Genomic DNA, 27082 nt, shown 5'->3' on the forward strand with positions numbered 1-27082 from the left:
ATTATTTATATTTAAAATGATTGTTAATGTTATAATAAACCTATTTTTTTAATATAATAATCAAATAAATGAGACAAAAACTTTATTTTTTTTTCTTTTTCCACTTTTTATTAAAAAGCAAATAGAAAATATAATAATATATAATAATAATAGATAAGGAGAGGATGCGCACCCCAATACCGGGTCCCGCTGTCCAGCAGGAGAACCAATCATCACAAGCGGGACCCACTGGCAAAGAAAAAGCTGACGTGGCTTTATTAGGCAGTGAAATCGAGCGCCAAAGGTCATGTCCACGTGGAAGTTAAAATGATGAGGTGTAAATTGAGAAGTTTTGGGTTTTGTTAGTATGCGATAGATGTAGAGAATCGCGGTGCATGTGGGCCCAACAGACGAAATTGAATGTTTTTATTTATTTATTTATTTATTATTCTAATAATAAATAAATAATTAAGTGTTTTGGTTTGATTTGTTGCAAAATATCTTCGGAATTTGAATTTTATAATATTCCATTTTTTTTTTATTCTTTGATTAATCCATGGTTTTTTTAAATAAAGAAAAGGTTAAAAAGTTAGGCTAATGATTATTATAAAAAATTAACAAATCACTCTATTAATCAAATGATATTTGTATACAACATTTGAGATCGATTTAACCAATATTTTACGTAACATAAAACGATAATCCTTAAATCAATGGACAAGAAAAGATATTAGCTTTGGCCTTAGATTCAGATCAAATGCCACTCAAAGGGGCCCATAACAATCTACGATGGCTCGAGCCATCGACATGATGCGAGTGATCTTGATCAATGTGTTCTTCGTTTTCATTTTGTTGTTGTCAATTTTCTTGCCTATGGAGGCTTCTGATGGCCAATTCATCAAAGCTCGATTGGGATTGCCATGGAGGTGGTGTGATGCAGTTCGAATCGACTACGACACGAAGGGATGGATCGATGGGTCGGGGCGTAGGCAAAGATGGATTCGGATTACCTACTAGGAGATTCTGTAGCGTTGCAAAGGACTCCCTCATAGCACTCATGGCTTCAAAGAATCCAGTGCAAGAAGCTGACGCTACAGGGATGGGCCTAAGCATTTCCTACGAGTGAAGATTATTTCCAATGCTGCTTTTAGTGTTTGTGAATATCAAATTAGAGGAGGAAGAGATAATTAGGGTTACCCCCCACACTGAAGGCGACTCCCTAAAGTTCTGACTCCATTGGAGATCTGCAACTGAAGCTGTCAAAGCTCCATAATCACTAGCAGCCTTCATCAACAACACGGAAAATTGTTTCTGCAAAACATTTCCATCAAGCATTATCGTTTGTCGGTCAGTCAGTACAAAACAATGCCTTTCAAACTTCTTCTACTTGTCACATGATCATACACTCATGATGAATAATTTTATTCTTGAAATAGACAAAAGTTTATGGAAACAATGATGGGTGAGATCCTACATTAGTTCGAGAAGGGAACGAGGGGCGGATTGTGTGAGATCCTACATCGGTTAGAGAGGGAACGTAACATTCCTTATAAGAGTGTGGAAACCTCTCCCTAATAGACGCATTTTAAAACCGTGAGGTTGATGGTGATACATAACGGGCCAAAACAGACAATGTCAACTAGCAATGGGTTTGAGCTGTTACACGAGGTTCCTTATAAGGGTGTAGAAACCTCTCCCTAGTAGATGCGTTTTAAAATCATGAGGTTGACAGCAATACACAATGAGCCAAAACGGACAATATCAACTAGCAGTGGGTTTGGGCTGTTACATGAGGTTCCTTATAAGGGTGTGGAAACCTCTCCATAGTAGATGCATTTTAAAATCATGAGGTTGACGACAATACGCAACGGGCCAAAATGGACAATATCAACTAGCGGTGGGTTTGGGCTGTTACATGAGGTTCCTTATAAGGGTGTGGAAACCTCTCCATAGTAGATGCATTTTAAAATCATGAGGTTGACGACAATATCGCAATGGGCCAAAACGGACAATATCAACTAGCGGTGGGTTTGGGCTATTACATGAGGTTCCTTATAAGGGTATGGAAACCTCTCCTTAGTAGATGCGTTTTAAAATCATGAGGTTGACAGCGATACGCAACGGGCCAAAACAGACAATATCAACTAGCGGTGGGTTTGGGCTGTTACACAAGGTTCCTTATAAGGGTGTGGAAACCTCTCCCTAGTAGATGCGTTTTAAAATCATGAGGTTGACAGCAATACACAACGGGCCAAAACAGACAATATCAACTAGCGGTGGGTTTGGTGGGTTTGGGTAGCAATTTATATGCCATTTTCTCATATAATCCTAGGAAAGTAGGTCATGGGATGTTACCAAAATTCAGTCCCCTCAGACACACAAGAAAATTGTAAAGGAATACTGAGCATTTCATTGATGGGCAAACCTGAAATTCAGATTCCACTGGAATGCAATCAACTGAATACGGTTGCTGAAGACGAGCTATTATACGATCCTGCAATATATTTGGGAATGAGGAGAAGAGGATACAAGAGATATCATAGCCTTTGAATCATGCATGCTCAAGCTCAAAGTATTGCTATCTTTCGAACACAAGTGGAAACGTACAAGACTTCTATTAAAACCGAGGTCCTACTCTCAATTTTGGAGGTCGTTTATAAGAAAAAAGAGGTTAAAAGCACAAGGTATTATGATTCAAATCACGGTCCAAGAAAGCACCTTATTCTGGATGACACCTTTCAATATGGTAGTAATCCTTGATAAAGTCTCAATCTTCTTTTGCATTTCACTCACATTTGTCAAATGAGCTACATTCTTCTCATCCTAAGGACATATTTTCAATTCATTCAGTACAATAATAAACTCCAGATAGATATAGAAAACGTGCAGATTAGCGATGAACAAGTACAATTGTAACGGCCCAATATAAGTAATTCTCCTCAAGGTTTTAAAACGCGTCTATTAGAGAGAGGTTTCCACACCCTTATAAGGAATGCTTCGCTCTCCTCTCCAACCGATGTGGGATCTCACAATCCACCCCCTTTGGGGATCCAGCGTCCTCGCTGGCACACCGTCTGGTGTCTGGCTCTGATACCATTTGTAAGGGTCCAAAACCACTGCTAGTAGATATTGTCCTCTTTGGGTTTTCCCTTTCGGGCTTTCCCTCAAGGTTTTTAAAACGCATCTGTTAGAGAGAGGTTTCCCACTTATAAAGAACACAATCCACCCCCCTCGAGGGCCCAACGTCCTCGCTGGCACACCACCCAGTGTCTCGCTCTGATACCATTTGTAACAGCCCAAGGCCACCGCTAGGGAGAGGTTTCCACACCCTTATAAGGAATGCTTCGTTCTCCTCTCCAACCGATGTGAGATCACAATCTACCCCTTGGGGGCCCAACGTTCTCAATCAATGTGGGATCTCACAACAATTTTATCTCATTTTGACGGTGAACACTTCCTACACATTAAAAGTTGAAACTGACAAAAGCAAAACCCAGGATACTCACCTTACGGCCTTGGAGTTCCACTTGAAGATCTGCTATTTTCCTTTGACAGCAGCAAGCTCTCGTAAAACTCTGATTACATCATCACCCTGCTCACCAGTACCAGAAGATATATTTTGCAGGTCTTCCTGAATGAGACAAACTATCCCGTTTAAAATTTCAAGTTATAAAGTTTCAGATTCTAAGTAGCGATGTACTATTAAACCAGAGATCACAAATAATGCACTACAATGGATACAAAAGTTCAGAATTACTTGTATCCCATGTGTACTCTTTGCCGTAAAAATCGGCTGAAGCAGCTCACCACTAGCAGATATTGTCCTCTTTAGGCTTTCCCTTCAAGGGCTAGGGAGAAGTTTCCACACCCTTATAAGGGATGCTTCATTCCCCTCTCCAACCGATGTGGGATCTCACAATCCACCCCCTTGGAAGCCCAGCGTCCTTGTTGGCACACCATTCAGTGTCTAACTCTGATACCATTTGCAACAATCCAAACTCACCGCTAACAGATATTATCCGCTATGGCCCGTTACGTATCGCCATTAGCCTCATAGTTTTAAAATGCGTCTGCTAGGGAGAGATTTCCACACCTTTACAAGGAACTTCGTTCCCTTCTCCAACCAATGTGGGATCTCACACCATCAGTCAAGAGGCTAGTAAGCAATTGACCCCGTTAAAACGTAACGAACGAATAAACTTTACCTTCATTGAATCCTTGCTACATAAATTTACCAAGTTGCATGATTTGAATTCAAATCCAAGCTATAACTAATTGCCCTGAGATACTGACCTATTTTTCCAGTTCAATATGCTTGTCAAGAATTCATCGAAAACAATATACCATTTCCAAAAGCTAATTCACAAGCCACATGAACCTATCAAGTTCTTCAAGTGATTCCAAAGACTATTTTTTAAATGAAAGATCCATCTAGGAAACATAAAACTTAACAATACGTATAAGCAGACAGAGATTGAAGGATCAGTGACCTGTGAAGGCAGAGAGACAGAGAAACCGAGATCGGCAGCAATTGAGAGGGCATCGGACATTCCTCCGATTCGCCTCAGAGGTTTCTTTCCAACCCATGTGGTATCACTTCCCATCGACATTCAAACCCCCCGCTGCAAAGCTCGACAAAGCAAAAGCAGAAAGCAGCTAAGACAGCAGAATTTTTATAGCATGGAGTCCCTAATTCTCAGAGAATTAGGCTCCGGATTTGAAATCATTTCCGGTGTTTGATTTGAATATAAAAATAAAAATGATTTGAAATTCAATCTGATTTGGAAATCCTAATTTGTTCCAACAAATTTTGGAATGAGTTTTAATTTGTAAGCGTTTTAGATTAAATTTGAACTCATTCCGATTTTACTTGAAGAAATCAGAATGCACGAGAAAAAAAAAAAAGAAAGGAAGAAAAAGAATCGATCCTTTCGATTTCAGCAGTAGAGAGATGGCGGGATTACGAGACCTAGTCGACGAGCAACGGAATGCAGAGGGCCGTCGGCGACGAACAGAAGAAGACTGAAAGAGAAAGAAATGTTGCAGGACCGTTTACGATAGAGGTATGCTGGCGGGAGACTGTGGCGGAGAGCGTCGTGCCGGCGTAGGTTGCGGTTGCCTGGGGCTGTGGCTGCGGCGGCGATTGTTTTTTTCTTTTTTTTTTTTCTTTTTCCCTCAAATTTTAATTTGGGTTTCCTCGGCCCAAACTTTTCAATTTTGTTTGTTGAATTAGAAAAAAAAAAAAAAAGTTAATAAAGTCCGTAAATAACAATTTTGTGGATATAATTTCAAATTTAAATAATTTAAATACTAAAAATTGATAAACTAACGATGTTTATAAACTATAAAATCTAAATATTTAGAAAATAAAAATTTAAATTAAGTCATTAAATTTATAATATATTAAGTTTAAAATTATATTTAATATGCTAATTATTTTTAAAATTTTAAAATTTGATAAGTACTTATAAAATACAAAAATTTAAATTTAAATATCTATTATAAACCCGCCAAGTTATCATTAAATAAGGCAAATTTCAAAATTCGCGGGCCCTTCTGGCCATCAAAGCCCAGCATGGGTCTGGCTAAAAGTGGGGCCTAAACCGCCATGGAAAGCCCAAAAAGAGAAGGCCTTCCCGATTAGGGTTTATGCTTGGCGTCTATATGTACCGATTGTCATCTACAACATTCACCAATTCTAAATCAATCTGCATTCCCAGCTGCAGTCTTTCTGATACGGCGAGGTATTTTGTTTTTATTTGTTTTACTTCTGAGTTCATCCCGATGAGGAAATTCTTGAAATTGCAAGTGCCGTATGACACTTAGTGAATGATTTGAAATGGATCTCTGAGGGACTCTTCTTCGGTTATCGACCTTTGTTGTGTCGATGCTCCACCGCGGGTGGATGAAAGAAGGTTTACCGGCGATACTATTACCGGCAATTGTTCGTAGCCGATCTCGCCATTGCCTCTTTTCCACTTTCTATTATTTGAAATTTTGTCAAAAAAGACTTTTGTCCTGTTAGTGGATTTCAATTTGTTCATAACATTTATAGGAATGAGACGTAGAAATATTTTGATTCGAACAACTTAGAATGTAGGTTTTCGATGAACAATTTCGCGTTTAAGCTTACAGAAATTTTAATTTTCTATGGATACAAGGTTTTGATCCTTCGGCTTTCCAAATTGATTAACTACTTTACCAGCCCCACTTCAATTTAAAATTTGATGCTTTTAGGCTTCCAAATTATTATTATGCTTTTAGGTTTTCTATTAAGAATATCTTTAAAAAATGGGAAAAATTCAAATCCGATCTTGTGAGTCTCTGCCTTGCCGGAAAGCCACTTTTTGATGTTAAAAAAAAGAGATGGGATTGGACTTTAGAACCCTAATTTCCCTCATATTTTTATTGCATCTACAAAAGCATGGATCAAATTCTCTAAGATCGTCCAGGACCCACTTACAAATGGTCCACAAAAAATGTAAAGAAAGACAAATAAAAGATTGAGATCAGGCCAAGGGTTTTGTTAATCTGAGTGGGGTAGAGAAGAAGAAGAAGAAGGCTAAACTGAAATTCAAATTCTAAGTTGGCGGGAAAAATCGGTTAAGATTGAATGGTAAAGTATAGAACTCTTCATTTCTGTTATCTCCTCTGAACGTTCTGAACTTCACCCACCATGGCATTCCTCTATCTTTCTTTGATTTTTCTACCTCCAATGTGTTGTCAAGAAACACAGCCACTGCCAACGACACTGTTACTGGCGACGAGAATATTGTGTTCATAATTGCATTGAACTGCAAACCAAGTCAAACCCAACATTAGAACATTATAAACAAGCATGGCTTTTTTTCGCTTGGGTCGAGTAAGAGTTTACCCATCCAGCGTTTGAATGAACAAGCCCACGGCGGGTTGGGTTCCAGTATTCATTGAAAAACTGGGGGATGGATAATCCGAGAAACAGTGAAAGTCCTGTGATGATGAGGTTTCTCATTGAATTCATGTTTGTGAACTGTAGAAATGACAATCCGACCGAAGCTGAGAAACGTAAGCAGTTTTTGTCAGGTGGAGTGTAACTATGAATGAATGAAGTTTGTTCGAGTTTTGATGCATACCGACAAGGCCGAAGAGTATACAGTAGAGTGCAGCGAAGATTGGGATTGGTATGGATGCAAAGACAGCTCCGAATTTACCTGAAAAAGAACCATCAAGTTGTAACTTGTTAGCGGTCTGAAGGCTAAATTGGATACCAAGATGTAGTGTCATTACATACCCAAGGTAGAGAAAAATATCATGAAACCAGCAGAAATTTGAACAACCCTTCGACTTCCAACTCGGGTAAGCCCAAGAAGTCCCACATTTTCCCTGCAGAACATAATGGCAACATCGATCTAGTTCATTTGTGTCTGAAACAGGAAGAAGATGAAAAATAGAACACAGAATCCATCTTACACAGCAACCGTTGCACCAGTGGTTGTTCCAAAGAGACCGTTCAGCAGGACGCCAATCCCCTACCAAGAAAGCAAACCATTTCAATCAGGGCCGTGGACAAACAACAGTAGGCAACCGGGTTAAATCAACCAGCTTACCTGCCAGCCAATGCCTCGGCTCAGTACATAAGCAGGAGGAGGGGTGGCGATTGCCAAGCGAGCCGCTGCCTTGTATGCACCGGTTGACTGTGATGAACATATTAAGAGTCAAGAGCAACTTTCAAGAGCACCAAGCTTAAATTCATTTTGAGACTGAGAAGGAGAAATACCTCAACCATTGAAACAAAAACAGCAGCCATCATAGCAAATGAATGGCCAGCTGAAAACGTAGGAGGACCCCATTGCAAAGGGTATGGAAACTTGAACCTGAAACAGCAAACACACTCATATGTGTTCTTTCAGTACCAGCAACTCTATAAAGCCAACACCAAGAAAGTGAGTTTCAGCTCACCATGGGGCAGTGGTAATAAGATTTGCTCTATCAGTTCGGCAGCTTAACTGGGTTTTTATGGGCTTGTGCCGATACGCCCCGCTCGCGGTTAAGATCACAGAATAGATCCAAACAATTGTGACACAGATCAACACTGGAAATCTCTCAAAAATTGGAAGATCTCTGAAGAGTCTCACATGCTTTAGATACTGCAAGTACACCAGAGGTTAAGAAAGTAATGAACATACCAAGAGGACCGACTACAAGAGAAATGAACGCCACTTACTTGTGATGATCCAATGACAAGTATGAGCATGGGCAACCCTATTTCCACACACTCCCCCAGCTGAAAAACAAAGTCTTGGTTACAAATAATGGAAGCAAAATCCAGGAGATAAACCAGAGCTCATGGACCTACCACTGGAAATCCTCGTTGAAACAAGCCAAGGCCAACCAATCCGACAACAGGAGCCATGCCCAATGGACTGAAGAAGCTACACACACAAAGCAATGACATGATCAACGACATTGATAAGTGATACAAAATCCCCACAATTGTCTCATTGAAGTGAAGGAACATACCGTGAGAGTAAGCCCCAAACTTGGCTGTAACCGAGAATGATCTGTATGCTTGAGGCAACAATGAGAGCTCCTTGGATGGCACGCATTGTATGTAAAAATCTCTGCAAACGAATCACATGGGAAGATCTCTTTCAATACCCTGTATACAGACTATGTTATTCTGTATACAGGGGATTTCCTCTATTAAGATAGATGAAGATCAGAAACTTACTTCATGAGAATCGGTAATCCGTTGCAATGACGAGTCTCCGACAATGTAAGCTATAGGAACAACATAGGCGAAGGAGCCTCCAACTACTGCTGGTAATCTAGTTCCAAACAGTGCTTGGAGAAGTGTGTTTAAGCCAGCTACAAAAAGAAGAGTCTGAATGACTCGTGCTTTGTCTCCCTGAACAAAGAAAACGATAATATGAGATCAATCAAGTGCAAACGAAGGCCAGATAGAATGATAATATGAGATCAATCAAGTGCAAACGAAGGCCAGATAGAATTAAATGAAGAAAACTAAGCTTACACTGTCTCCACCCATTGCTGGGACGATTAAAGATGGAATCATCACATTGGTGCCTAGCATCAGAATGTAATTCTGAAAAGCTAGTAGGATGGTTTCAGCTGCAAAACAACACCATTTATATACTAAAAAATAAGAGAAAGTTGGGCGTTTATTTAGCTAAATACTGGGCGGATATGGTACTCTTTGGGCTTTTTGGACTTCCCTTCAAGGTTTTAAAACCTCTCTCTCTCAAGGTAGAGGTTTTTGTACCCTTAATGTTTTGTTCTCCTTTTCAATGTTTTGTTCTCCTTTTCAACCGTCGTGGATCTCACAATCCACCCCTTTTGGGGGTCCAGCATCCTCGGTGGCAAACTGCCTGGTGTCGGTGTCTGGCTTTGATACCATTTGTAATGGCTCAAGCCCACTCTCAGCATATATTGTCCTCTTTAGGCTTTCTCTCATGAGCTTTCGTTTTAAAACGTCTGCTAGGGAGAGGTATTCACACTCTTATAAGGAATGTTTCACCACTGACACAAACTACCATCACCGTCTTAAGGCTAGCAAGTGATTGATCATCAATAAAAGCAGAATTTTGGCGAAAATTAATCAGGGTATATCAGAAATCCTCAAAGGGGTTAGCATTCCTTATGAATCAATTGGAAATGTGAAAGCTGGATTACAGTTTAGCATCCAGAGAAGGAAGCTTTAGAAGCTATAGATTCCCATTCCATTTCTTTTAAGATAATAATCTGAAGCAACATAAACAGAAGAAGCTTGCACAATAAGAACACGATATAAGGCAGAGACCAACAAAAAATGGAGAGTAAACTCATATTCACAAGTGCAGTTCGCCTAAGAAAAACACCAACCCGACATTGTCACCAACACTGTAAAACCGACCAACCATTTTCCCGACATGAAAGGCAATGAGTGGTTTTCCAGAAGGATTCTCAGTTGAGACAGAGACAGGGAAATGAAAATTGCAGAAAGTATAAGAAGAAATGTAAAGAGAAAGAAGCATCGTACCCCAAGAGGGGTTGGAGTCTATGCAGTACTCAAGGTCTTGGAGCTGTTCCATGGGAGGGTGAGTGATGTCCTCCATTGTTGTGGCCTTATTTTCTTTGTTTTTCTTCTTCTTCTCACAGACACAGCTGCTTTTGGTCGAAACGAAGAAGAAGAAGAAGAAGAAGAAGAAAGGGTAAAGTATAGATATAAAGTGAAGGGCAAAAGCAAGAGGGAAAGAAATGAAAAAGAACAATATGCAAAGCAAAAACCCTCCAACGCCAAGCCTCCCTTCGCTGTAGTTGAGAACCCTCTTCTTTTTTCCTCCTTTTTTTCCTCCTTTTTTTCCCTTCTTTCCTTCCTCTCTCTCTGACTTGGAGCACGATGACGAAAATACCCCTCATTTATGCTCATAACTACGAAATAGCCAGCCAAATTTTCATCCTGGATAGTACACTAATAAATGGCCTGCAAATGGGGTACCCCACAAATACAGGTATTTGCTTTTTTTTCAAAATTGACTATGTACAATTGAGAACTATTTAGGTAAAAAAAAAAAAAAAAATTGTTTTTGTTTGATGTCAATGACAATAGTAAACTACTTGAGAACGTGTGAGCAAGTTAGGATTTTTGGTCAAGACAACTGATTTTATTCTCGTGATGTTTATATTATAGATTTGTTATACACGTATGCTTCTAACATTAGGTAACCTTGATAAATTAACTATCAGTTGTACCGTATCTGTTGTTTTGTTTTTTTTTTCTAGAACAATACCTCTAAGAACAATACCGAACATTCTTGTTTTCTTGGCTCTTTTCGGAACGGGTATAAAGATGGTTGTTTACTTTAGTCAAGCCTATAAATTTAGACCCTTTTATTGTGTAAATTTTTTTTTTTTTCAACTTACCAATTCAATTCATTGGGAGGGCAAAATGGTCAAATGGCATAAATTGGAATGTCAAGGAGGAGGAGGTGGTTTCGGCTGAAACGGCCTCACTACTAATAAAGATTAAAAAATAAAAAAAAAAACAATAATTCAAAAATAAAAAATAAAAAATAAAAAAATATTCCATCCCACTACAGCATGGCATCCTCCACAATATCCGATTCCACGGAAACAAAAATACAAGAAAAGTGGAAGACCCAAATTAACCTTTTTATTTATTTATTTATTCTTTTTTTTTTTCTTTTTCTTTTTAAAAAAAGCTCCAAAATCCAAACCTATTTCTCACTATATAAGAATCACCTTTATTTCGGGTTTCATTTGAGGGTTATCACCGGCACAAGAACCGGTAGAATTCGAACAGCTAATTTTCTAGTCGAACTAGTTGAGTCATGCTCGAATTTTCAAGCACAACACAATAAGATTTGAAAACAATTCAAGAAATTCTAGAAAAAAAACCAGATTGGTTGAGAAGAAACAAGAAAATAACAACATCAAATAAATTTTCTACACGAAAAACTCGATCCCTACAAATTCTCCATCGGAATCTCTCTCGAACCCCGCGAAGCCGAACATAAAATTTGACCGAGTTTTAAACCCCAAGCATGGAGCGTGCGTAACCGGGGCCCACACGGGTGGGGTCTCTTCGTTCTTAAGTGTACCTAAAGGAGTAATGTTTAGGTTGGGTTTATGGCGAATTTAGGCAGCAAAAAGTGGAGCAAAGTTGCATGACTCACATTGACAGATCAAAACTCGAAACAGCAATCATATTGTTCATGGGTATTTGAGTTTCTTCCTCTCTTCCTCACCTTGGACTAAGAGCCCCTCGCCTTCCGCTTCCAAAACCGCCGCTCTCTGCCTTATACGCTTACCTTACCTGTGATTTCCGTTTAAAAACCCACTCAAAATTTTGAAACTTGCAACTTTGAATCATCTCTACATCAGTTTTCAAATGCCATCCATATCCAGGTTTGGAGTGTGGCCCTGTCTGGGTTCTAGTCAAGTCCACAAACCAGTGTCCAAACAGCCGCTTTCTGATACATGCCTTCCCAAACAAGCCCTTTAAAAAAGGCTCCCCACTCCGTCTGGGTTCGTCTTGCAGGTGAGGAGACAGACAGAGAATCTCGCCTCTTTTAACTGCTCTTCATTAGTCCTGTAATTAGCAACTATTAATACAATTAGATGAAGTTAATTATGGATAAGGACACTTAAGTATTACTTTGACTGTAATGAAGCATATATAATGTGTTGAAGGGAATAATATTGGTACTGGCAGAGAGAGTACATTGGGTATTAATTATCTTTTGGAATAAAGTCAGGGTTGACAGCTGAAGAATATGGAGGGATTCCTCTATCCTTATGTATTGCCTTTTCTCTCTTTCTTATTGTTTTACTTTATGCCCATCTTTCTTTAGTAAACGGCCCTTAAGGACACCACAGACACTAACAGTTTTGTTCTAAAGAAAGAGACACTAACAGTTTTGTTCTAAAGAAAGAGAAAGAACAAGACAACAAAACAACAAAACCCATTTAAAACGAGAAGATTTTGAAATTTGAATCTGTATGTAAAGAGACCCCACTGTATGATATGTATTATCCATACATAATTCTAGGAAGAGATCGAAAAAACGGGAAAAAACGATAACTTTTATGTAATAGCTCGAGCCCACTACGAGTAGATATTGTTCTCTTTGGACTTCCCCTTAAGGTTTTAAAACACGTCTAGTAAGGAGAGGCTTTCACACCCTTATAAGGAATGTTACGTTCCCCTCTCGAACCAATGTGGGATCTCACAATCCACCCCCCTTGGGGTTAGTGTTCTTGTTGACATACTGCCCGATGTCTGACTTTGATACCGTTTGTAACACCCAAACCCACCGCTAGCAAATATTGTCCACTTTGAGTTTTCTCTTTTGGTTTCTCCTTGAGGTTTTAAATAGTGTCCACTAGGGAAAGGTTTCTACACCCTTATAAGGAATGTAACGTTTCCCTCTCCAACCAATGTGGGATCTCACAATCCACCCCCTTGGGGGGCCAGGATCCTCGTTGGCACACCGCCCCGTGTCTAGTTTTGATATCATTTGTAACAGCACAAGCCCACCGCTAACAGATATTAGTTTGGGCTTTCTCTTTCAGGCTTTCCCTCGAAGTTTTAAGATGCGTCCACTAGGGAAAAGTTTCCACACCCTAAATGGTTCGTCGATGTGGGATCTCACAATCCACCCCCTCGAGGGCCCAGCATCCTCAGTGGCACATCGCCTAGTGTTTGGTTCTGATACCATTTGTAACAACCCAAGCCCACTGTTAGTAGATATTGTCCTCTTTGGGCTTTCCCATCCGGACTTCCCCTCAAGGTTTTAAAACGCATCCACTAAGGAAAGGTTTCCACGCCCTTATAAGGAATGCTTCGTTCCCCTCTCCAACCGATGTGGGATCTCACATTTTAACTACAGGGCATTATTTTTCAGTTCAACGAGTAAAAGTGGAAAAATTCGAACCTCTAACCTTTTGGTTGAGAGCATGTGCTTTAAATTATTGAGCTATGCTCGAGTAGGAGACGAGAAGGCATTCTTGAAAAATGTAAACTTTTCTTTACTCTGCATCTATATAAAACAGTACCCAGCAAAGTGGCCAGGGTCAATCTCTGCATTACTTGTCGCTGCCATGGAAGTTGGGATTTAGTGCCATCTCGATCTCCTCCAAAGACCTCCCTTTAGTTTCCACTAAGAAGTACTTGGAAAATATGGCTGCCACCAAGGAGAATGCACCAAAGCTAGCATAAACTGGAGCAACTCCAAATGTTTGGACCAAGTCGAGAAAGAACAGTCCCACTGAGAAATTGCATACCTGGGCATAGAGGATGATTTGAAGAAACATGTTAATATAGCAGCATGAAAAACACTCGTGGAAGTTTATATGAAAGATGCCCTGTTACGTATCAACGTCAGCCTTATAGTTTTCAAACGCGTCTACTAGGGAAAGGTTTCCACACCCTTATAAGGAATGTTTCGTTCCCCTCTCTAACTGATGTGGGATCTCATAATCCACCCCCTTGGGGGCCAGCGTCCTCGCTAGTACACCGCCCGGTATCCGGCTCTAATACTATTTGTAACAGTCCAAGCCCACCGATAGCAGATACTATCCGCTTTGGCTCGTTACGTATCGTCGCCAGTCTCATGGTTTTGAAACGTGTCTACTAGGGAGAGGTTTTCACACTCTTATAAAGAATGTTTCGTTCTTCTCTCTAACCAACGTGGGATCTCACAAGTTGTACTGATTCTGCTAATAATAGATTGTTCTGCGTGCTTACCCAGTGAACTGCAAGGCTGAATCCCATGATCTTACCACGCGCTCGGTTGCTGCTAAGCTCGGGTATAATAATACCCGTCACTGGACCGGCTCCGATTGCGAAGGAAATGATATAACTATGGACATGAGAAAACAAAAACACCCCAGTCAAGAAATCCTGTGAAACCAGTACATTTTCAACAAATTTTGTCGATTTTTTTTTTAAAAAAAGATGATAGTCTATGAATGAGTTTGCAATAAATAGTGCAGAATTTCGTCTCTATCGTGAATAAAGAGTGAGCAAATACTTACGCAATAGTTCCTACTATCGATAAGTTGTGACTCAGTTCTTCATCAAGCTGGAAACTAATGGTAGAGACAATAAGCAACATTGAAACTGCCTGCACAGAGGTGAAAATTTTAGAGTATTATGGGACGTGTAATAAAAGTAGGTATTATTCTCTTTGAATTTTCTCTCCCGGGCTTTCCTTCATGGTTTTAAAACGCGTTCATTAAAGAGAGGTTTCCACACCCTTATAAGAAATGTTTTGTTCCCCTCTCCGACTGATGTGGGATCTCTCAATCCACCCCCTTGGAGACCTAGCATCCTCGGCACTGTCCGATATTTGGCTTTGATACCAACAGCCCAAGACCACTGCTAGCAAATAGGGCTTCCTCTCAAGGTTTTAAAACATGTATACTAGGGAGAGGTTTTCACACCCTTATAAGGAATGTTTCGTTCTCCTCTCCAACCGATGTGGGATCTCACAATCCACTACCCTTGAGGATCCAGCGTCCTCGCTAGCACACCGCTCGGTGTCTGGCTCTGATACCATTTGTAACAACCCAAGCCCACTGCTAGCAAATATTAACTTCTTTGGGCATTTCCTTTCGGGCTTTCTCTCAAAGTTTTAAAACACATCTATTAAGGAGAGGTTTCCACACTTTTATAAGGAATGCTTCGTTCCCCTTTAACCAATGTGGGATATGACAAGATGTGTACCGTCTTGCCTTGAAATACCTCTGTCATTAAACTCACCATTCCCAAATAGCTTCCAATTAAAAGCCTCTGCCTCCCTTGCTTATCCATCAAGTACAACGCACAGAGCGCACCTGTTGATTCCCAGACTAACGAATGAGTACATTTTGCATACAGATAAGTTCATCAAATAAAGAAAATTTTGCGTACCAGCGAAGTTGGTAATTCCAATAACTAAACTTGCTAAAGCACCATTTGTGATTCCAACGTCTTGAAAGGTTAACGAAGAAAAATAAAGAACTCCATTTATGCCAGCAAACTGTTGAAGGAAGAAAAGGGCACCTCCAATGCATGCCACTGTAATTAACCAAAGAAATGAGAAGGTCATATGAAGTACAATTGCATTGTTAAACCGAATAATTAGACCTTTTAACTAAACAAGCCCACCGCTAGCAGATATTGTCCGCTTTGACTCGTTACGTATTGCCGTCAGCCTCATAGTTTTAAAACGTGTCTGCTAGGGAAAGGATTTCATACCCTTATAAGGAGTGTTTCATTCTCCTCTCCAACCGATGTAGGATCTCACAATCCACCCACTTAGGGGCCCAGCGTCCTTGCTAGTACACCGCTCGGTGTCTGGCTCTAATACCACTTATAACAACCCAAGTCCACCGCTAGCAGATATTGTCTGCTTTGACCCATTATGTAGCGCCATCAGCCTCACAGTTTTAAAACGCGTCTTCTTCGGAGAGGTTTCCATGCCCTTATAAGAAGGCAATCATTCATAAAGGGTAATGCATACTCTTGTCAAGACTTTTGGAACAAAGACATGAGATAGGGTTTATCACATGAAATTCTAAAACCAATTAAAAAGGATCACCGGATACCTCTAAAGTTCGGTTCCTCGAGAAGCTCCGACCATTCACTGTTCAAATCACTTCCATCGTTCCTTATAACGGACTGGAACTCTTCAACAGCTCTTTCAACTTCAGATTCTCCCCATAGGTTGCTAATAACAACTCTGCTTTCATCAACTCGTCCAGCCTAGAACACCATATGGAACCTCTAAAGAAGCTGCTGACAAAATCCTGTTGTCTTTAAAAAACGTGAAGTCCTACCTTGCTTAGCCAGCGTGGACTCTCAACTGCAAACTGCATGCCAAATGCAATAAAGAATCCCGGAAGACTTGCAATATAGAGAATTGTTCTCCACCTGAAAGGAAGCCAGCCAAGCCATGTTAAAGTTTATCAGAAATTGCAGCAAGAATTTAAGCCCTGAAGTAAGAAACAATCAACGTAACAGCCCAAAACCACCGCTAGCAGATATTGTTCTCTATAGACTTTCCCTTCCAGGCTTCCCCTCAAAGTTTTAAAACGCGTCCACTAGGGAGACGTTTCCAAACCCGTATAAGGAATCTTTCGCTCCCCTCTCCAACCAATGTAGGATCTCACAATCCACCCTCTTTGGGGGCCCAGCGTCCTCGCTGGCACACCACTCGGTGTCTGGCTCTGATATCATTTGTAACAACCCAAGCCCACCACCAGTAGATATTGTTCGCTTTGGCACGTTACGTATCGTCATCAGCCTCATGGTTTTCAATCACGTCCACTAAGGGAGAGGTTTCCACATCCTTATAAGGAATGCTTCGTTTCCTCTCTAACCAATGTGAGATCTCACAATCAAGAAAAGGGAGGAAAGCGCACACACCAATGTGGATCGCCCTCTGATGGAATTCCCAGAAACAGAGAAGCAATAATTCCAAGACACGTTCCAATCTGACATAGGCCCCCAAGTGTTCCTCTATACTTTGTTGGAGCAACCTACACGATCAACAATCAAAATCAGGCATAACGCCTTCAACCTCGATGGTCACGTTTACAAAATTTGCAACACTCAGTCCACTTTTTGAGGCTATGCCTCATTCAAATATAACAGTACAAAGCATATTGGTTGAAACACCATTTGAATTTGCATTAGTTCAAGCATTTTCATCAACACCACAATCTGAACTTGAAGAGAGAGAGCTTAGAAGAAATGCAGTACCTCAGAAATATATATTGGAACAAGTACTGTATTAACTCCAATGCCAAGGCCAACAAGAAATCTCCCCCAAAGTATTTCATCCAACGTATGCGCTTGAGCACTGACACGAACACGGCGGGTCAAACAGTGATAATCAGCTAAAGAAAACACTGTCAGTATACATTCAACAGAGAACCAAATACCTCAACAGCCCACCAACAATCAATGGTATTGTGGCAATTTGAAAAGTACGCCTAAAGCCTAGTTTATCAAGCAGCGAACCAGAGCTTATACTTCCAAGAAATGCACCAACAATAAAAATGCTCACAACAAGTCCCTCAAGGATTGGGTTACCATCAAAGCCAAGTTCTCGAGCAACAGAAATAATAGGACCATTCATTACTCTGCAAAATATGGTGTAAATAGCTTGAACTCAACAGATTGATAGAAACGAACAAATTTGATCATGAATTTGGGTTCCCAAGACTTGAGTCAGATGATTCTATGTAGAGATTAGGAGAATACAGTAATTGATAGCACAGAGGGGTTACCCTATGTGGTAACCGAAGAGAAAATTAGACATGGAAGCAACCAGAACATGAGGAAAAGCAGGCAGCCATCCTATATCAAGGCCATCGCTATCCTCTGCTCGCACAGAAACACCTTCGCTCTCTGCCAAAATTCAACTAGCTAAGAATCGAATAGCAACATGCCTAATAGCTTAGTGGAAACGGATCAAAATGTCGAACCTGATTTTCCGTTCTTCAGCTCCGGCAACTGTTTATTCGCGGCCAATACCTGGAACTTCTTAGCCGGATGAAACACATAGCGCAAACCGGAACGTGAAGGAAATGACGTATGTCTGCATAGAGCGCAGGACGGAGGTATAGATCGCCGACCAACGGCGCTGATCGGCGGTGGCGGTGGGACCGGGAGATGAAGAACGGGAATGACACTCGTGAAACGAAGAACCAAGAAACCGAGGGAGTTCTGGTTTACAAGTACAGAAACACCCACATCACGGATTTAACCAAGTTGGTGGCTCCACCCACTTTCATGATATTTGTTCGAGAAGAAGCCATCCAGAAAAGGACCCACTCAAAGAAAAGTCCATCTGTGGGCACGTGTTTGATGGGGATTGACGATGTAAACGGAGACCGATGGAGGATGATTTTGACTCGAATAGCACACGTCGGGAAAATCGGAGGTGATGCTTTAAGACGGTGGTGGAAGGAAACCAGACGAGATGTTGCTCATAGATTATTATAGGAGAAAATTATAACGCCGGGGAATGCTAATTTTACAGAATAAAACCCGCGAACCTTGCAGGACCCAATTATACGCATATGGAAACAACACTAATTTTTTTTAAAAAAAGATTTGTCATCATCTTTAAACTTTTGTTGTTCTAAACAATGTACAGATAATCATATGTTCTCGAGAATACAGGAAGAAAATCATTCCAAGTAGAAGATGAACAAAAAAAAAAATTGTCAGAACCAAAATTTTAAGGGCAAAAAAGTGTTTTTAACCTTAGTTATAGCAGACACATGAAGACCGAGCTGTTTAATCAACCGTCACTCTCGGTATAACGCAGTAGATAAGACATGAACTACTATGGATATCTTTTTGCAACATTCAGAAAATTGGCTTGTTTTACAGATTCAGTCTCAGCTTTTCAGAGATCATATGAAGAATCAGGAGTTGAATCCCCAATAATCTTAGCATCTTTGATCAATACAAAAAAGTTGAGAGCAAAGAGGCCATAGAAGCTTGTCTACTTAAGACAGAATGAATGAAAGCTTTCAAAGCTCCTCATATGTTGATAAGAATAATAACTTTTAACATTAAACGTAATCTGCCGATAAAATTGAAAGGAACTAAATTTCCTGTCTGAATCTACACAAAACAGAGACACAAAACTAAAAAAAAAATACCATTTGAAGCAAGCTAGTCATGATTCAAAGTTAACTATACACAGTGCGTTCCGGGGACTGCATCATTCATTTGAAACGGGTTCTGAAGTTTCTGGAGCTTTCCTATTTGCGAATGATTCCCTCAGGGTTTTCACTTCATTTCCAAAATCTAGCAGCCTACTATCCAATGAACTAACCTGCTGCAGATGAGCATGGAATACATCAACGAACTTATCTTCCAAGGCTTTGAACTTCTTTTCAATAACTAAGCGGTTTAGTCTATCTTCCTCTGCCTGCTTCAAACGGATCCTTTCCAGTTCCATGGTGCTCAGAACAAGACCACCAGAACCAGCAACATCTTTGTAGAGTGGTTCATCAGGTTGCGGGCACCGGGATCTATACTCTGCAAATGCTTTGTGTGTTTCCCTCATTGCCTTTCTGTAGCCGTCCAGTAGATTTCCCATCACATAGAGCTCGCGCTCAAGTCGGTAAATATCAGACTGCATCTTCTGTTGCTCCTCAAACTTTGTCTTTCTCAAATGTTCAATGAAGGTCTCTCTCTGCTGCAGCTCGTGAAGCAAGTATTGCTGATTCATTGTGGCCTGCTGATGAACCTGTTCTTTCTCTGCGTACATTATCCTGGCTTTATCGAGCCACTGTTGTACGTTATCCATACACTTGTCATAGTCAAGAGGACCTTCGCTCCTTAACCTCTTGTTCCCGCCATTAAGAGACTGAGCTGGGTTGTCAATATCGGGGTCAATCACTCTCTTGTTGCTATTAACAAAAGGCATGCATCCACCAGAACTCATTCTACTATCATCTCTGGGTGGAAGAAATTCAACAGGTGAATGATCACGCAATTCAAATTCTGAGTTAAAATTAATTGGCTCTGTCTCCATTTCTTGAATAAAATGGCTTGAAGGAAATCCATCAATTGGATTGCTCCTTGGTAACAGGCGGAACTCGCCTTCCTGATCTTCCTCCTCCTCTTCTTCCTCCTCCTCCTCCTCTTCTTCTTCTTCCTCCACTTCCTCCTCTTCTTTTCCTTGACCATCCCCTTCTTCTAATTCTGCTTTCTTATCATCCCCAAAATCAAATTCCTTGAATTCATTCGTATTACACCTCCTGAACAGAAGCTCCGGGGCGCTACCTTTTCGATCAAAAAGCCATTGACCTTGTTGTTGTTGCTGTTCTTCTTCTTCTTCTTCTTCTTCTTCTTTGCTTTCCACTAAATCCATCATATCCCCAATACTATCCTTCTCCTTTTGAATATCAACTTTCTCGACATTGTCTTGCCCAAGGCACAATTCAATATTTTGTTCCTCCAATTTCTTAAACATAGAGTCATCGTTCCCCACTATCTTTAGACTGTCATTACAAGCCCCATCTTCATCATCCTGTTCTTCGTCCTGTTCTTGTTCTTGTTCTTGCTCTTGCTCTTGCTCATGCTCATGCTCTTGCTCATGCTCATGCTCATGCTCTTGCTCATGCTCTTGCTCATGCTCATGCTCTTGCTCATGCTCATGCTCATTCTCATTCTCGTGCTCGTGCTCGTGCTCTTGCTCTTGCTCTTGCTCCTGCTCCTGCTCCTGCTCCTGCTCCTGCTCCTGCTCCTGCTCCTGCTCCTGCTCCTGCTCAGTTTCCTGTTCCACCTCCTCCTTGTGTTCGACCTCTTCTACCTTAGGCGCTTCTTCCTTCAATAAATCCTCTCGTTGTGCTCGGATCAGACACTGCAAATGTGAAGCATAGTAACAATTCACCAATTGCGGAGATTGCATCAACTCCTTCTCCACCATAAACCAAATCAAACCAGCCCAATCAACCCGCTCAAAGCTCCCATCCTTGATCGCCTTTGTCCAATTCATGATCTCATTGGGCATCATCCACGTATCTTCGTGTAAGAGTAACCAGTTGGACACAAAATCCTCAATAAAAGCGATCGATTCCTCTGATGCTATGGGATCTTCCTCACCATCCTCCAGTACCGCTGCTTTCTTCACCGGCAACCCCAAGGCACGAGCCAAATCAGCCCGATTGACCCTGATTCTATTTCCATTGACATAACTACACCTCTGGTTGTTGCTAAAATTCGCAACTAACTGCAAAAGAAGGTCATATCGCAGAGACCTATCAAATTTAGTATGAACGAAATCCCACAAGCCCAATCGCTTCAAAAGCCTCTCGTGACTCGAGAAATCCAGATTTTTAGCAGGCACGAAGGGAATGGGCTTAAAAGTATCAACCAGAATCTCGAGCTTCTTCTGAGATTTCTCCTGAAAGAATCTTCGTTTCATCCAAGACTTCTTCCGCTTCGGAGCCCGTCGAAAAGCAGCGGAAGAAGAAACAAACGCGTTGACATCCGCGATTCGAGGTGAGAGCGCAGTAGACTCACCTTGGTCGCTAGGATCATGATCATTGATGAAATTTTCATTGAGTTGGAGCTCCGAATCTTGCGGGTCTGCCTGAGGGGAGTTCTGTTGAGGATCGGACAATTCTAGGGTTAGGGTTTCAGAAGTTTGAGGCGGATCGGACTGCCTCTGTTCTTCTTCTACCGCTCCTTCTCCTCCTTCTTCCGGTTGTTGCAAGTCCGTGGAATTAGGGTTTTGAGCAGGAGACATTGGATCTTCTTCTTCTTGGTGTTCGGCATGAGGATGCGGAGGAGAAAGAGCGGGAATCGCCATGGGAATTGATCTAGAAAATAGGTAAATTCCGATCAACTCGAGACTCGAGGTCAATACACTCTGACACAACGGAACTGAATTAATCGCTTAGATTAAGTCTCTCCACTCCAAAACGACGTAGTTCGCATTCCGTCTCCTTTATAGTGTACGCAATTGAATCCTTTTGTGGAAATTCGAAGTATATTGTTTATGGAAAATATTATTTTCCATTCACCGAAATTTTTAAAATTTTAGCTCAACTTTCACCATTTTAATTTTAATTTTAAATTTCGACAAAATTTTAAACTATTATTTTAATTAAAATTTTACAAATGTAATAAATAAATACTATATTAATTAGAGTGTAATTTGTTTTAAATAGACAAACTAAAAAAATTATCGCAAACTTATTTATAAATAAGTTGAAAATAATTATTGAACACATGGGTGATAAATCCATGTAAAACTTTAAACTCGCTCCTAGTAGATATTGTTCGTTTTGGCCCGTTATGTATATTTGTCACAATAACTAAAGGTGGGCCAAACACCAGTTTGTGTCTCAACAAGAACGCTAGGCTCTCAAGGGATGAATTGTGAGATCCCACGTCGATTGGAGGAGAATTAACCATTCATTACAAGAGTATAATGGAGAAGTCCATAAGGGAAAATTTAACCATTCTTGAGTGAAATCCAAAGATGACAGTATTTGCCGCCGTTTGACCATTACATATACGCATTATTTTATATAGTCATATAAGTTATAATTTTTAATTTTTAATTTTTTTATGATCCTTTTGTTGGTACAATAAGGAACATTTAAAAAAAAATTAAGTGTGGAATGTTTCTTTTTTTTTACTGCCCGGTTAAAATCTTCCTAAAAAGTTAATTATTTGAATTACCGCCTCTCCCTTCGTGGAGTTCAAGAAGTATTTTGCAATAAAACGACGACGATTTGAATTTGGGATGACTGGGCTTGGGCTTGGGTGAGTATTGGGCTTGGGCCTGGAGTGAGTTATTTATGCCCTACTCTCGCCGTAACCGACGGCAGCATTTAAACGGCAAATTCAATTTTCCGTAGCTTCAAAACATAATCTTCTTCCTTCTTTTTTTCAAAATAATCGACGCGCACGACTTATCAAATCCCCTTCGAAAATTCATAAACCAGTCCCCGCCATTGTTCCAACTCCATCAAATCTCCACGCCGTCCACTTTACGCGCCAAAATATTCTTCCCTCCTTTCTTCACATTGGGCCGTGCGGTACACTTTCCACAGTGACGCGTAAACATTGACATCTAAGGCCATTTCTTCGCACGGGCCTTTGGATGCCGTCCTTACGCGTCATATAATACGCTGCGGGCCACGATCTTCGCATCTGCCGTACACCTGTAACGTGACCACGTCGAGAGGCGGTGGATCTTAGAGACCCGGTGGTGTTTTTCTCAAGAACAACCGAGCCAGATCTGGCCGGGATTCCGGTTTCCGACCTCCAAACCCTAACGTTTGGTGCTGCTAGACGTATTTTCTTCGTTCGTGTGGCTTCTTCGGTGCAGTTTTATTGGATCCTTCGTGAATCCTAGAAATCGGTTTGTTTAATAGAGATATATATATATTTGTTTGGTTTAATTTGGTGAACGGCGTCGGTGTTGGTGTTTAATTTATTGGAGATTTGAGTTTTTTGCGTGTTTTGTTTGATTTTTTTTTTTTTCGGGTGAAGGGAAACCCTAGGTACGGATAATTCGACACTCTGAGGATAAAAAGAGGGTTTTAGGGTTTTGGGTATTTTGATTATTTGTATGGCTTCAGCGCCTATAGCTGGAGGAGGAGATGATGGTAGAATTAAGCAGAGGTATTCGGAGTGTAAGGTTTACAGAAGGAAAACGTTCAAAGGTGTGAAGAGCCAGAATACGGCCAGTGCTACCGCTAGCATCACTGTGTCTACCACCACCACCGATAAGGATCCAAGCAACAGGAATGGGAAGACCATCTCCGACACGTTCAGCAACGTTAAAGACTTAAATAACAATTCAGACCAGGCGGTGCCGCATTCAGAAGGGTCAGAAGATGCGAATCTATCTCAGCAGGAGCCTTTACCGAACGCTGCCTCTGATGCTGACGATTTGACGAGGCTTGATGGACAGACATCCGTTGGACCGACTACGGAAGCTACTCAGGACCCGCCTTCTGTTAATGGGATCAGTAGTACGGGTTTCGACGATCAGAATCGGGTCGCATCAAAGCCAAAGCAGGAAATGCAAGAGCTTCGGCGTAAATTTGAGAGTGAGCTTGAAATTGTGAGAAATTTGGTTAAGAGGATTGAAGCCATACAGGGCCAGATAAATAGCGGGCATAGCCATTCTCACGTGTCGACAATGGATATAGCTGATAACGGTCGTGGAGCATATCATGTACATTCGGAAGTCGGTTCTGTTGGTGTTCCTACGGATGACTCCAGGCCACTGCGCCAATTAAGCATATCGGTTCTGGAGAATGGTAAAGGGGTGCATGATTTCATGGAAAGGGAGAAGAGGACCCCGAAAGCAAACCAGTTCTACAGAAATTCCGAATTCTTGCTTGCTAAAGATAAGATTCCTCCAGCTGAGAGCAATAAGAAGTCCAAATTAATTGGGAAAAAGCATAGTAGAAGAAAATTTAAACATGGTTTTGGCACAGGTTCCAAGATCTTCAATGCTTGTGTTTCTTTACTTGAGAAATTGATGAAGCACAAGCATGGTTGGGTATTTAATACTCCTGTCGATGTAGAGGGGCTTTGTTTGCACGATTATTATAGCATTATCAGACATCCAATGGACTTGGGTACTGTGAAAACGAGGCTAAACAAGAATTGGTACAAGTCTCCAAAAGAATTTGCGGAGGACGTGAGACTTACTTTCCATAATGCTATGACTTATAATCCAAGAGGACAAGATGTTCACATAATGGCTGAACAGCTGCTGAAAATCTTTGAGGATAGGTGGGTTGTAATAGAATCAAACTATTATCAGGAGCTGAGGTTGGGAATGGAATTTGGGGCTACTCCATCTTCCAATTCAATAAAATCCCATCCCATAACAGTTCCTCCTCTTGACATGAGAAAGATTCTACGGAGGTCAGAGTCATTGATTAACCCAGCCGATTCCAAGACACAGCCGATGAGTGTGACTCCGTCAGCAAGGACGCCTTCACTGCAAAAACCTAAGGCAAAAGATCTCTTCAAAAGAGATATGACTTACAATGAAAAGAAAAAGCTCAGTACGAACCTTCAGAATTTACCCTCTGAGAAGCTAGATGCCATTCTACAGATCATCAAAAAGAGAAACTTTGAACTTCTCCAACAAGAAGACGAAATAGAAGTAGACATTGATACTGTTGACACTGAGACTCTGTGGGAGCTTGATAGACTTGTTACGAATTACAGGAAAAGTTTGAGCAAGAATAAAAGGAAAGCTGAACTTGCCATTTTGAAGGCTCGGGCAGAAGCCGAGCATAATGGTCAGGAGAAGGTAAGCCTTGCATATAATTTTCCAGTCATTTCTTCTCATCGAAATTATCAATTGATATATGCGAAGTAAATCTCTGCTGCTCTCTCGTATAGACCCCCGCCCTTGATGGTTCGAAGTTACTCAGAGAAACTAGAGCAGGTCAGTCTGTTGATGCACAAAATTTGGTGGGTTTTTCTTTTTTTAATTGTCTAGTGAACAGAGTTACTAACGTTTATGTTATTCTCATGCAGATGAAAATATTCTTTCCTCTTCATCACCCATCCGTGGGGGACAACAGCGGGATCATTCGAGCAAGTCCAGCAGCTCGAGTAGCTCTAGTAGTGATTCTGGATCTTCTTCTAGTGGTAAGTAAATCGTATGTTTACTCGGATGTGCTTATAATAACGTATCAACATTCATTTTGTTGAGAACTAGTCGAAATTATATTTTTCATATGTTAGCAATTTTCTTTTTCATTTTTGTGTTGCAGATTCTGATAGTGACAGCTCTTCGGGATCAGGATCTGATTCAGGATCACCAACGCATTGATTTTCTATTCTGGTAATAATTTCATATTTACACAATGATTGGTTTTTTCTTTTGACACGCAGCTATATTTTGATTCTAAGTTTGCGTTATTTCTGGAATTTCACTTCTTGTTGGTGATTTTGAATATATAGACCTAATAAACATTTGCCTAAGGTTGGTCCTTTTATTTATTAGATTAAATTATTCAAAATACGCTAGACTTTGAAATTTTTCATTAATATCTTTCAATTTTGAAATTTATTCTTGTTTCTGGATGGAAATTGACGTGACAAATGGTTTGCAAGTTTAGAAGGCTTACGTTATATTACTTACAACTTTATAGAAGACTAAGATTGTTTCCATTTATTTCGTTTCAAAAGATATCAAAATAAGTATTTACATGAACAGTAAATGATATTATGTGTGATTTTCAGTTTTTACCGCTTACACATTAGCGATGATATGAATTTCTATCCTAATTTAATAAAAATGTCTCCAAGGGTTTGAACAAATTTCAAAGTTCATGAAACTTTTAGTATTTTGTCTAATTTGTTCTATGTATTATATATAGAGATCATTTATGTATATATTTCATTTCATTAACACATTGTAGATTTTTGCCAGCATTTTCAAACTTTATTCGTTTTTCATTTATTAAAAGAAGGTTGAAGTACAAATTTGGCCTTTATGATTAGAGCGTTCTTCAGTTTGGTCCTCGTGGTCCTGAAGTTCGAATTTAACCAATGGTTTGGGCTTAATTTTTCACAGTTGTACTCTTGTATTTTCTTAGGTTGTTTTTTATGGATGGAAGGTAAATCGATTTCTTCTACTTCAGAAGAATTCAGATGGTGGATTTGAATCTGCAGTTGGTGTACAGTGAAAAAATATTTTGGAATGGGCCATCAGGTAATCCTTTTGATTGCGAACCAAAGGTGGTGGGCTATTAGATGCTAGTGGGTGTTTAGAGTTAATTCTGTCATTGTAATAATTTTGTAACATATGGTAGAATTTTGGTTTGATAGATGCTTCTTGTAGTCTTGTCGTACAGAATATGCATATTGCTTACTTCCATTACTCATGCAGTTCACAGCATGCGACTTTCTATTGCTTTCTCTGTTGGGTATCTTATTTTTTTCTAGCAGTTGCCTATGTTCGCCTGAGAGTCTTGAACTGTCCATCTCTGTGTTAATTTGTAGCTGGTTCTTCTTTAAAAAATAAAACCTGGCCGCATATGATGGTGTACAGAATATGTGTTTTGAATATATGTATTGCATCTTCCTACTTATGAG

The 27082-nt window shown here is 40.3% G+C and overlaps 5 protein-coding genes and 1 non-coding gene across 8 annotated transcripts; 2 read left to right on the forward strand and 4 right to left on the reverse strand.

Annotated features, from left to right (window-relative positions):
• Positions 1-580: 580 nt before the first annotated feature.
• On the reverse strand, positions 581-5185 carry LOC111777019 (AUGMIN subunit 2). Its single transcript, XM_087118355.1, is given in 7 exon segments — positions 581-1095; positions 1177-1290; positions 2405-2473; positions 2698-2802; positions 3486-3532; positions 3535-3610; positions 4470-5185. Coding segments are annotated over 7 exon segments (789 nt in total). The 5' UTR covers positions 4590-5185; the 3' UTR covers positions 581-837.
• A 573-nt stretch (positions 5186-5758) lies between these two features.
• On the forward strand, positions 5759-5815 carry LOC111777940 (small nucleolar RNA U49). Its single transcript, XR_002812462.1, has one exon. It is a non-coding gene; the product is annotated as a small nucleolar RNA U49 (small nucleolar RNA).
• A 536-nt stretch (positions 5816-6351) lies between these two features.
• Positions 6352-10495, reverse strand: LOC111777017 (nucleobase-ascorbate transporter 1). The gene is made up of 14 exons (XM_023656459.2): positions 9998-10495; positions 8993-9090; positions 8690-8866; positions 8479-8579; positions 8315-8390; positions 8183-8242; positions 7918-8105; positions 7736-7832; positions 7566-7652; positions 7429-7487; positions 7250-7341; positions 7092-7169; positions 6854-7014; positions 6352-6773 (listed from the first exon to the last, which is right to left on the reverse strand). The coding sequence occupies exons 1-14, from the start codon at positions 10071-10073 to the stop codon at positions 6561-6563; spliced, it is 1563 nt and encodes a 520-aa protein (XP_023512227.1). The 5' UTR covers positions 10074-10495; the 3' UTR covers positions 6352-6560.
• A 715-nt stretch (positions 10496-11210) lies between these two features.
• LOC111777018 (Major facilitator superfamily protein) lies at positions 11211-18232 on the reverse strand. 2 transcript variants are annotated; one of them, XM_087118452.1, is made up of 13 exons: positions 17956-18232; positions 17758-17878; positions 17410-17610; positions 17228-17327; positions 16892-17004; positions 16303-16396; positions 16072-16228; positions 15395-15541; positions 15245-15318; positions 14518-14606; positions 14228-14342; positions 13423-13764; positions 11211-12070 (listed from the first exon to the last, which is right to left on the reverse strand). In XM_087118452.1, the coding sequence occupies exons 2-12, from the start codon at positions 17787-17789 to the stop codon at positions 13567-13569; spliced, it is 1320 nt and encodes a 439-aa protein (XP_086974578.1). In that variant the 5' UTR covers positions 17790-17878; positions 17956-18232; the 3' UTR covers positions 11211-12070; positions 13423-13566. The 2 variants fall into 2 exon arrangements, with proteins under 2 accessions (XP_086974578.1, XP_023512229.2); XM_023656461.2 differs by having other exon boundaries at positions 13537-13764; positions 17956-18092.
• A 766-nt stretch (positions 18233-18998) lies between these two features.
• LOC111777321 (uncharacterized) lies at positions 18999-21914 on the reverse strand. Its single transcript, XM_023656862.2, has one exon. The coding sequence runs from the start codon at positions 21804-21806 to the stop codon at positions 19206-19208; it is 2601 nt and encodes an 866-aa protein (XP_023512630.2). The 5' UTR covers positions 21807-21914; the 3' UTR covers positions 18999-19205.
• Positions 21915-22873: 959 nt separating this feature from the next.
• On the forward strand, positions 22874-26905 carry LOC111777286 (transcription factor GTE4). Of its 2 annotated transcripts, XM_023656819.2 has the most exons (6): positions 22874-23369; positions 23501-25286; positions 25379-25424; positions 25517-25630; positions 25756-25826; positions 26584-26905. In XM_023656819.2, exons 2-5 carry the CDS (start codon positions 23580-23582, stop codon positions 25812-25814), a joined length of 1926 nt encoding a protein of 641 aa, XP_023512587.1. In that variant the 5' UTR covers positions 22874-23369; positions 23501-23579; the 3' UTR covers positions 25815-25826; positions 26584-26905. The 2 variants fall into 2 exon arrangements, with proteins under 2 accessions (XP_023512587.1, XP_023512585.1); XM_023656817.2 differs by having other exon boundaries at positions 22874-25286.
• Positions 26906-27082: the final 177 nt, after the last annotated feature.

This window comes from Cucurbita pepo, chromosome 16 (assembly GCF_057944985.1).
Source record: "Cucurbita pepo subsp. pepo isolate OVF chromosome 16, ASM5794498v1, whole genome shotgun sequence".
Lineage (NCBI taxonomy): Eukaryota > Viridiplantae > Streptophyta > Magnoliopsida > Cucurbitales > Cucurbitaceae > Cucurbita > Cucurbita pepo.